The following is a 12484-nucleotide window of genomic DNA, read 5'->3' as shown; positions in this document are numbered from 1 at the left end:
ATATCCAATTTAACATCAAAATCCCGAAATTGCTCAAACCCGGCCCCCGGGCCACGTCTCGAAATCCGATAAGATCAACGTCAATGGAATCCTCATCCTCTCACGAGTTCATACATATCAAGAACCTCAAAATCGGACCTCAAATGGCCCCCCAAATCCCCACTCAATGGTCTCTTAATCCAAGCCCTAATCCCTCAATTTTCTTCCTTAATTTCCATTAATGCCATGATTAAACAATGAAAAACTGATCATAAACATGAGTAATGAGGCTTAGGGAACTTATCCAACTGATTCTCTTCGATTCTCCCTTGAATTCACTGCCCCAGCTCGCTTCCCATCTTCAAAAATGGAGAACTTAGCAAAAATTTCACGAAGGAACATTATATACTTCTGACCCAGGTATTTCCGCACCTGCGGTCCATTACCGCTTCTGCGACTTTTCCATCGCATCTGCGGTCTTCATTATAATGGAAATTTTCCGCATCTATGGCCGCATTTCCGCATCTGCGGCATCGCAGATGCGATTACCCTTACCGCTTCTACGGTCACTGCTCGCCTGGACTCTTATCCGCTTCTGCGATAGCTCTTCCGCACGTGCGGCGCCGCACCTGCGGTCCCCAAACCGCAGGTGCGAAAACACCAGCAACAGCAAAACTTCAGCAGCTTTTAAACTTCAAAATGGTCCGATTGACCACCCGAAACTCACCCGAGGCCCCCGGGACCTCAACCAAAGGCACCAACATATCCAAAAACCTTATTCAAACTTGTTCCAATCATCAAAACACTTCAAACAACACTAAATCAACCAAAACACCTCGGATTCAAGCCTAAGTTTCCAAAAACTTCCAAATTCCGCTTTTGATCAAAAACCCAACCAAACCATGTCCGAATAACCTGAAATTTTGCACACACATCGCAAATCACATAACGAAGCTACTGCAACTCTCGGAATTCCATTCCGACCCCTATATCAAAATCTCGCCTATCAACCAGAAATCGCCAAAATACTAACTTTCGTCAATTCAAGCCTAATTCTACACCGGACATCACAAGAATATTCCGGACACACTCCTAAGTCCCAATCACCTAACGAAGCTATTCGAGCCATAAAATCTACATTCCGAGGTCGTTTACCAATAAGTCAAAACTTGGTCAAACCTTTAAATTCCAAGCTTCAAACTGAGAACTGTTCTTCCAATTTTATTCTGATTACCTTGAAAACCAAATCCAACGGTTTGCATAAGTCATAATATACTACACGGGGCAAGTCAAGCCCGAGAACTGGCGAGCAAAGTTTAAAAGCTCAAAACAACTGGTCGGGTCGTTACACATTAGTTGGGCATCCAAGAAACAAACTTGTATTTCTCATTCTACTATGGAATCTGAATTCATAGCATTAGCAGCTGCTGGGAAAGAAACAGAATGGTTGAGGAGCATGTTATTAGATATAAAGTTGTGGCCACAACCTATGCCAGCCATTTCTGTATTTTGTGATAGTGAGACTACCATGTGTGTGGCTCACAATAAGATATATAATGGGAAATCAAGACATATAAGCCTGAGGCACGCTTATATAAGAGAATTAGTCACAAATGGGACTATAACTATCGTGTATGTGAGATCGAATAAGAATTTGGCAGATCCACTTAGCAAACCATTGACGAGAAATATAGTACAACAAATTTGTGAAGGAATGGGGCTAAAACCTCTAAATTGAATACAAGCGACAGGAACCCAACTTTGAGTTAGTATACACTCTAATAAAATAAGTTCAATGAGGTAATAACAAGTTGTTTTGTATTGCTTAAGCACTGATCTCCTTTCGGAGCCTTAATTCCAAAGTACTACATATGGGAGGAGTCAAGAAGTTGTTAAATATCTTAAATAACTAGGGAAAAATAACAAACTTCATGGTGCAAACTGTTACACGAAGAGGTTGAATTAAATCTTAATGAAATTAGCAAATGTTTGTAGTAACAGGAACATTGTAGCTAATTTCACCTATATGAATATTGAAGTGGTGCCGCTTCAAGCAAGGTTTAAGGTGTTGATCTTGTAAATTTTCATGATGACACGATCCAAAATCCACTAAGGGTCGAGATGGCGCCGGACACCACTGTCAGGCAAGCCAACACTAAATAACTAGTAACTTCTCGTTTTTTGATATTTCAGAATTTACTTCTTTTATCAATTTAAACAATAAAGAATAAGTTCCACTGAATAAATAATAATATCTTTAACAATTCCAAAATACTGAAAAATCCCATAGACATCCCAGAACCCGGTGTCACAAGTGCATGAGCAATTACTAAGAAATCGAATAAAGTACTATAATTGTCCGGAATACAAATTGGACAGAAGTAAATACAATATGCTGAAAGAGACTATACTGGCTGCGGGTCGCCTCGAGAAATGCAGCTCACCTAGTCTCCATATCATCCATACTGCTACGCCCAGTAGGCCACTAGAAGTACTTGTGTCTGTGCAACAAAAATGCACAGCAAGCATAGCATGAGTACGAAAACAACGTGTACTCAGTAAGTATCCCGTCTAATCTCGAAGAAGTAGAGACGAGAGGTCGACTTCGACACTTACTGGTGGTCCAATAATGATATGTAAATAATGTAATAATCGAGGATTTTTATAAACATGATTGCAATTCAATAGAATGAAGCAAGTAAACAATTCTTTATTTTATAGGAGATTCCCTAATTCCCTTTCATCATATATAAATTTATTCTCAAGCCGAGAAGAAACAATATCAACTTCAATAATTTCAAGGCAAGGAATACAAGCATGCGCAAACCAAGCCGAGGTCGTACGGCCCGATCCAACAATATTTAAGTTGTGCACTGCCAGAGGGTCGAATGGCGCGAACCATAGATGCATCTATTACCCCGCTCGCGAATCATACATGCGTCGCGGTTAAATATGAATAACAATCACCCTGCTCACGAATCATACATGTGACGCAGGTACACATAAAAACACACGTTTTAACAGTCAATCAAGACTTCATCAGGGAAGCGATTATTCAAGGAGGTGAAAACTTCTCTTTTACAAGTCAAGAAAATGAAGTTTAATCTTTTTAGAAATTCATTTACTCATTCGATGTGATCTAAGCAATTCAAACGGTCAATAAGATTACAAATATTCCAAGTATAGCATGCTTTTGAGTCCTAGACAACTCGGACATAAACATAATAGTAGCTACGTACGGACTCTCGCCACCTCGTGCGTACGTAGCCCCCACAAATAGGAGCACATAACCAATTAACTCACCTATGGGGACAATTCCCTCTTACAAGGTTAGAAAGGAGACTCACCTCGCTCCGAAGTTCCATAACCGGCCTTCCACGCCTTTCCGAAGACTCAATTCGATGCACAATGCTCCAAAACTAGCCAATAATTACGCAAATCCATTAATATACGATCAACTACTCATATTAATCCAATTTATAACAATTCCTAACCCCGATCGAAAAGTTGACAAAATCGCCCTCGGGCCCACGTGCCCGGATTCCGAAATTTTTTGACGATAAAGTTTACCCATAACCTCACGAACTCAAATATATAATTTCCTCTTAATTTCATGTCCAAAATCGTGGTCCAAATCCAAAGATACCAATTTTCTAGGTTCTTCCCTTAACCCCATATTTTCCACTAATTTCCATGTTAAAATCTACACATAATCAATGTATTTAACTCATAATAGGTAGGATTAACTTACCTCCAAGTTGCTAGGTGGAAGCCCCTCTCAAGAAGCTCCAAAATCGCCCCAAAATAGAGAAAAATGAGCAAAATGGCCAAAACCCGCTATTTAATGCATTCTGCCCAACAACTTCCGCACCTGCGGACCCCTGGCCGCTTCTGCGAATCCGCTTCTGCGGAAGCCCATCGCACATGCGCCCATAACCGCTTCTGCGGTCTTCCTTCTCGTTTCTGCGTTTGCGCAGATGCGGTCATTGCCCCGCACCTGCGACCCTTCACTTGGGCGGCCATCTTCCGCTTCTGCGCCTCCTAGGCCGCTTCTGCGGCTCCGCACCTGCGGCCCAAGCCTCGCAGGTGCGGTTACAGCAAAAGGCAGCTGATCACTTCTTCATTAAATTCCAAATTTGATCTGTTAATCATCTGAATCCACCCGAGGCCCCCGGGACCCCAACCAATCATGACAACCAGTCCCAAAATACATTACGGACTCGCTCGAGGCCTCAAATAATATCAAACAACGCTAAAATCACGAATCGCACCCCAAATCAAACTTGATGAACTTGAGAAACTCAAACTTCAACATTCGATGCCGAAACCTATCAAATCACATCCGATTGACCTCAAATTTTGCACACAAGTCATATTTGACATTACGGACCTACTCCAACTTCCGAAATCAGAATCCGACCCCGATATCAAAAGGTCAACTCTCGGTCAAACTTCCCAAAATCTTCAAATTTCTATCTTTAGCCAATTGACTCCAAAATGACCCACGGACCTCCGGCTTCACTTTCGAGCGTGCTCCCAACACCGGAATCACCATACGGAGCTATTCCCAGACTCGGAATCCCAAACGGGCATTGATAACACCGAAATACACCTCAACCCAAACTTATGAAATTCTTCCAAAAATGCTAACTTCCACAATAGGTGCCAAAACGTTCCCAGATCTTCCAAAACCCGATCCGGACATACGCCCAAGTCCGAAATTATCATACAAACTTGTTGGAACCTTCGAATCCCGATTCCGAGGTCGTTTACTCAAAAATCCAATCTTAGTCAATTCTTTCAACTTAAAGCTTCCGAAATGAGAATTCTCTTTCCAAATCAACTCCGAACTTCCCGGAATTCAATTCCGACTATGCGCACAAGTCATAATACCTGAAATGAAGTTGCTCATGCCCCCAAACTGCTGAACGACGCGCTAGAGCTCAAAACGACCGGTCGGGTCGTTACACATGAAGTCAGGATGAGCACATGGCCATAAACGTGCTAAAGCAAATACTGGATTTTCTTAGCCAATGTATAATATTGTGCGTGTGATATTTCGATTTTGACAGTAGGAGCTGTGGTTCAAACCTTTAAGGTACCAATAACTTCGTCAAGACTTTAAGATATTTACACTAATGAAAAGTTCAAATCAAAATAACATACTCTCCAATATGCATAATATTATGAGAAATATAACAAACTAGTGGGGGATTGAAAGATAGTTTGTTATATATAAGTTGGAAAAGTGGGACTTGTCCCACATCGGTGGTGCAAGGCCACTTTGTGTGCCTTTTAAGTCCTTGTCCTTTTATGTGTTTAATTTAGAACACATACTCTTATATATATATATATATATATATATATATATATATATATATATATATATATATATATATATATATATACGCACACACTAGTCTTCGGGTATTTTAAGTTATCATATATATATATATATATGATATGCTTTCAATCTCAATTATGATTTATTTTAAGTTACACCTTAAGCACAAGAATGCAAAAAAGAAACAGTGATATATATGTTAATTTGATTTCTAAAATTAGTACTTTAATTGAATAAATATACTTAACTAAAAAGATTTTAATTAGAGTGCTTTGATGAACTCTAGTGAAATTTCATTCTAATTTCCTTTATTAAATGACTTATATTAGTATTAGATGTGTACATTGTTCGGATTGATTCAATTTTTCAGTAGGACAAAGACTTGAAATCAGAACATGCCTAACCATTCCTTATGCGTTTAAAATAAACTGCAAAACTCAACAACAAAAAATAAAAAAGAAGTCCTAAATATTAGAAAAGTAATTATAATCAAATTCTTAGTTGATTTTAAAATCTTGAGTAATAAGAAAATTATTTTAAATTACAGCTTTTTTAAATGTGAAATATATTTTTAAATAAAAAAGTTATTTACATATCATAAAACTTTTAACAATATATATCTGACGTAAATAAAAAAATACAATAACTGTGTAGATGGTAATAGTTCAATAATGGAAGGATTTAATAGACAAAATATAGTTGACTTCAATGTGCTAATTTAATTATATTACATAATTCAAATAAGAAAAGAATTTATCTAAAGCAATAAATTCTAAAGTCCTAGAATATATATTAAAAAATAATTAAATTATAATTATTTTGCATAGTAATATAACTCAACTCTAACTAATTTATATTATGTATAATGCTTGCAGATTATTTTGACACCCCATGATATTTGTTTGCCATCTATCATCTCTTCTATTACCTAGATAGCATACATGTAGGCTATAACAATTAACTTTGCATAATCTTAAGATCACCACCGTGTGCAATGTAAATATATTTATTTTTATTGGAACTTCATTTAAAGAGTTATAAATAAATTTACTTCAAGTTCCTATATATTAGATAGACTTAAAAGGACTACCGCTCAATACGGGCCAAGCAAAGAAGAAAATTTAATATATTAGGACTTTCTACCTAGTTCAATAAGGTAAAATTAATAACCAAATTTTAATCTAATGAAATGTCCAAAATATTAGGAAGGTAACCTAAATTACTATTTTATCTAATGTGAACTTTGTTTTTAAAGGATAAAAAAGGCGAACGACATTTCGCTTAGGGCCTTCGTGCTTTTAATATAGAATAGATATAGATAGATTATATATATTAATATCAAAGACTTGGACTTGGGGCTTGGGCGCGGGCCGGATCGGACCTAAAATAAATATTTTATTTTTTATTTATTTCTACAATTAAATTTGTTTTATTTGAAATTTAAATTTTAAATTTATTTGAATAAACAGATGCGTCTGTTTATGAAAGAACACATCCTTTTTTAAAAGGTCCGATGGTTTCCTATAAATAGAAGTTCTTCCAACAAAGTGGACATAGAAAAAATCTGCAATATATTCTTAGCTTGTTGTATCCTGAAGAAGATTGTTTGTATTTCCCCAATTTGTATACGGGCAATATCTTCTTTAAGGAAAGTCGTTCTCATGCCTCAAGCCTTCTTCAATTTTGTTTTCGATTATTATTTTTCTAACAGTGCAAACGACACATAAAATATAAACAACTAAAATATTTGTTTGCAAGTTGTATATAAGTTGTATATGTGTTGTCCGAATTCTGTACAACAAAAAATTAAATTCAAGTTGTAGCTTTTGCCCGAATTTTATACCATAAAAAGTTGTATATAAATTATAGTTTTTGACCGAATTTGAAAATATTTTCTATAAAAAAAATCCAGCTACTTTTTGTAAGTGAAAAACCTAACTAAACCGAGTAAATACTATCCTAATTTCCTATCTATTGGAAAAAAGTCAATAGTTCCAGCCCAATTATGCAATTTGAAAAGAACACTTCAAATACTCGGGTAGTATGGATATAAGCAATTTTAAACACAAGGCCAGAATAAAAAGATGACAAGCTAAAATTAAAAAACTATTTTAACTGTCAAAAAAATCACAAGAAACAGAGTCATTCTTCTTTATCCATGGCTTCCACAAGACCATTACATACACTTTCTTCTCCACTCAAACAAACAATTCCTTCTTTTGTTCCATTGATTTCTTATAAACCCAATTCAGATTTTTCAATTTCTTTCACTTCTTCTTCTTCTTCTTATTCACAGGTAAATCAACAATCCCAACTGAGACAAGTTGCTGCTTCTGTAGCATTCAATCCTTCTGGGAATTTTGACCTTTCCCTTTATGATGAGCAAGAAAGTAAGCACAATACTTACTTCATTTACATATCGCAATTTTGTTCATTTACTATTCTTTTTGTTATTGACATAATAATAGATGTCGTTTATAGTCTATCTCTTAAGGGTCGTTTGATTTGACAACAAGTTTATGTTTGGGATAAGATGTTTAACAGGTAGGCCGGGCCGGTCCGGGTTGAGAAAAAAAGTAACCGGCCAGTTACCAATCCGGGCCGATTATCGATTTTTTCAAACCGAGCTTAACGGGTCCGGGGCCATCCGAGTAAAAACTGAACCGGAACGGTTACGGGTCAAAGGGGCCGGGCCGGGTTTATGTTATTTTTTTTTTTTTTTTTGTATTTTGTATAACTATCGTAATTTATATTAATATAAAGTAAAAATATAAAACAAAAAACCAATCTTATAAAAATAGTGTTTGAATAAAGGATGCAAAGGCTTTAAAATCCTTATATTTGAAATATTGAATATTTCATTAAGAATTTAGGATAATAGAATACAATGAAGATGGAAAAAAATTGCATTTATAATTCGCAAGCGCTTTTTTTATTTCAAACTTACAAATTAAAGTATACATTTAACTACAAGTAAATTAACGAAAAAAGAGTAAATTCAAAGGTTTTGCATTGCCTTAGTAAGTTCTTCATAACCAATATGAACTTCTTGGCCATCTTCTGGAGTGATAAACTCAGATGGGTTACCATGTGTTAATATATCTCCAAGTTCTTCGTCTTCTGGTTTTATCAACATCTTCATGTCCCTGATTGCTTGATTTTCATCTAAATCAGAGCCCCATTCTATAGGATGAGTAATTCTCATATGTCTACTAAGTGTCCCGCCCTCTAGTCTTATGTTTAAAATCATCTTTACAAATTTTGCATCTAACTCTATCGGTATTCTCTATCTCGTCAAAAAATTTCCAAACCTTACTTCTTTTTCTCCGATTAGTAGTCGGGGCCACAGGTGGTCTACTACTACCACCACGACCACCACCCCTGCCTACCAACTCCAACACTACTAGGTGTAAGTGGTGTCTCATCTTCAATTCCTAATTCATTATCTTCTGTACCGAAATCTTCCTATAATTGTTCAAAATCTGTATTATTATCACTTGATGTTTCAGAAACATGTGTAAAGTCATTTAAATTACTACTAGATGTTGAAGTAGTACCTCTTTTTCTATTTCCCCGATTACCCCAATTAGCAACCTTATTACAAACTCTTTTTGCAGCATTAAACATATTGTGATAATTTAACTACTAGCAAAAATTAAATATGCAAATAAAATAGTAAATAAGAGAAAGAGTTGGAGGGAGTGCACCAAATTCCGCAATAAATTGAACACTTGATGATTTTCGCAACTCCAATGTTACCACGAAGAAACGTCAATTGTTCAAAGTTTGAAGTTCAAACTTCAAATAATAAATAATACAATAAATTAAATTCCAAAAAAAATGAGATCCAAATAGTTGATTGAAATTTAGGTGAAGAATGAGAGAATGATAATTGAGAATTTGAGTTTGAGAAATGAGAGATGAATGAAGAAATGAAGAAGAGGGGGATGTATTTATAGTTTTTCAAAGGGCTAAATTAGTAATTACTAAAAGTGTTATTTTTAAAAAAAAAAATTGCCCAAAAAAGGGATATTCTTGCAATCAACCTGTTGGGCAACAGCCAAATTTGAAGCTGGTCGTTGCCAACAGTCATATGACATAAAAAAAATCAGAAAATAGTCGTTAAACCGGTCCATGCCGATCCGGGCTGGGCCGGTTAACCGGTTCAACAGTATTTTTCATGACCGGGTTTCACCGGTTCGACAGTATTTTTCACCCCCCTAACTACCGGTCTGGGCTGGTCCGGGTTACAACCGGTCTGGGCCGGTCCGGAAACGGGAACAACCCGACCCGTTAAACAGGTATAGTTTGGGATTAGTTATGCTGTGATAAGTTATCCTAGTATCATTTCTTATTGATTGATTGATATGTTGTATTAATCTTGCGATTGTCAATTTTACTGTTTTATCCTGAGATAGCTATTCCACCATCTGCAAGTATAAGTTATCACCGATACTATTTTCAATCATGGGATAAGTTATTCCAAAATTAGTAACCAAACAAGGAATAAACTGGTACTAAGTTTTTATCCAGAATTATTTTTGCTTTTCATCATACGAAACGATCCCTTAGTATTTAGTCATATTTTCATTTTTCAATTGAGCACTGTCCTTTATTATTATAATTATTATTAATCTTAATCTAAAAGGATAAGATAACTTATAATAGGTGAATTCCTAGGTTCAATTCCTACTGAATACACGGCAATATGACAACTTTATTTTTTTGCTTCATTTTTTTTCCTGGTGGAAAATCTTATTCAAGAAATAATTTGGCTTTTTTTCATTAACTTACAATTGTAATTTTGATTAACAGATACAGAAGTAGCACCTCCACCAATGCCCCCAACAGAAGGTAGATACGAAGTTGTAATAGATAATGACATTATTCAATGTCTTGATTTATCCCCATTTCAGATTGCAACTGGATTATCATCACCCTTATCTGGTATGTATCACACTAATTAATCATATGGTTAATTTGACTATATTTATCTTTATTATTTCTTTCTTTAAGCGGGTAATTGATGATTATACATCTTCTTGGGAGTGGGAGGGTAAAATTAAAAAAATTAATGCCTTCTCGACTTTTTAAAGCATTTCATCCGTGTAAGTTTACTTGTCCACTATTGACTTGACACGCCTTTTAAGAAATAACAAATAATGTGGTAATTTTACTATATCACTCCTAATTATTATTATTGAAAAACTAACTTTAACTATTATAAATTATAAATAGTGGAAAATATTAAGGGTAAAATAGGTATAAAATGGTCAATTATGTATTGATTTCCAGACAGGACAAGGGTAAAATTAAAAAAAATTAATGCGTTCTCGACTTTCTAAAGTAGCAATTTTCTTTTTAACTAAAGGTACAAATAGAAAGAATAGGAGAAAATACATGTTAGAACAAAATAGTAATTAAAAACTTAATAATTTTTTAAATAGATTCCTTCTTTTTCATCTTTTCCAATAGAATCATAAAATATATATATATTTTTTTTTAAAAACAGTCCGGTGTACAAAACATCTCGCGTGTGATGCAGGTTGCCTTATCTTAATACAACTATTAGTGGTTGCTTTCACAGCTCGAACCCGTAACTTATAAGTCATAAAACACGTAATCTTGTTCCAATTTTGGATTTGCACAGTATTATGATGCTAATAATGTTGCAAAATTGTAATAGCCAAGCCAAAAGAGTTTCTGGAAAGGACAATTGGTTTTACAATCAATTACAAAAGAGAAGATAAATATGATCCAAGGGAATTATCAGAATTTCCAGATATACGACTATGGTTCGTTCGGCTAGATGCTACTTATCCATGGCTACCAGTTTTATTGGATTGGAGAGCTGGAGAACTTGCACGTTATGCAGCAATGTTGGTACCTCATCAGGTATAAACTTCTTGAATTAAACTAAATGCTGCCTTTCTCTGTTTTAACTTATATAACACTGACAATATAAAAGATTTTTACACAATTACAATTAGTGTATTTGAACCTTGATAGTGTAATTTTTTTATACAATCAATTTATTTTAATATATTCTAGAAGATATTTAATTCTTGATTAAACTAAACAATAGGCAGTTCAATGTATTAACTACTAAGCTTGTATTATGGACGGTTTCTCAAAAAGAGTCAAATCATCAGGACTATTGTATGCTTTACCTTGTATTTAGGATCTTTAAATAAATAGCCGGTTGGATTTACTGTTTGCTTTTCATTAGTCGGTATACATAGATTATACACTGATTATACATAAATTATACATGAATTATACACAAACTATATATCCACCAATTATATTTAGTTTAAGCAGTTGGATGGACGGCTATTTATTGCAAGAGGTGGTTTCGACCGTGACCTCCTGGTCACATGGCACTAACATTTACCTTTACTCCAAGAACTATCGTTCAATTAAAGTAAAGGCAGGGTTTTCTTTTAATTCATGCTTTTTTGTTGGCAGATATTTTTTGTAATTCAAATTTTTTGTTGACAGATGAGTATGAAAATGGGGGTAGTATTCAATCCGGAGGCATTGGAGTTGTTTGTGATGAATAAGGTGTTTGTTGTGTATTCTTGGTTGAAGCAAAATGAGATTCCAATGCCAAGACTGAAGACAAAAGACATGGCAAGAATGCTTGGTTTTGGAATTGGGGATGAACTTTTTGACTTGATTGATAAACACCATATTGATTCTTCATAAAGTTGAAGAAAGAGGAAAATTAGGCTTCTGCAAAAAAAAAAAAAAAAAAAAAAAAAAAAAAAATTGTTGAATCTTGTGGATTATCAAAAGCTTATTTTTCTAGTCGTAGCTAGTAGTTGTGGAGGTTTGGGCTTCATATTAATCATGTGATGTACATCTTTTACTTAGTTGAAATTGTGTCAAGTTGATATATGTTTGGAAAAATGATATTGTATAGTCACTCTTAAAATAATAGTCGAAAATGTATATTTTTTGTATATATATACTTTTATCTATGATATATACAAGAAAAATTATACACTTTTACGGCTAGAGGACGTAAATGGCAGTGGACTAAAAATGATTTTGCCATTGATATTTATTATCCCTTCAAAGGCGAAAAGAAAACAAAATCAAGTCTTCTTCCGGTGGAAAAATTAAGAGTATTAATTTTCTTTTTGACTTTTTAGTTGA

General features: G+C 34.8%; 1 protein-coding gene across 1 annotated transcript; it reads left to right on the top strand.

The window, feature by feature from the left end:
- Positions 7378-12223, top strand: LOC109230818 (protein CHLORORESPIRATORY REDUCTION 6, chloroplastic). Its single transcript, XM_019396264.1, has 4 exons — positions 7378-7713; positions 10139-10270; positions 11010-11218; positions 11825-12223. The coding sequence occupies exons 1-4, from the start codon at positions 7482-7484 to the stop codon at positions 12029-12031; spliced, it is 780 nt and encodes a 259-aa protein (XP_019251809.1). The 5' UTR covers positions 7378-7481; the 3' UTR covers positions 12032-12223.

This window comes from Nicotiana attenuata, chromosome 1 (genome assembly GCF_001879085.1).
Source record: "Nicotiana attenuata strain UT chromosome 1, NIATTr2, whole genome shotgun sequence".
Taxonomy (NCBI): Eukaryota; Viridiplantae; Streptophyta; class Magnoliopsida; order Solanales; family Solanaceae; genus Nicotiana; species Nicotiana attenuata.
The sequence above is the reverse complement of the archived record's forward strand: the minus strand, read 5'-3'. Positions and strand labels throughout refer to the sequence as shown.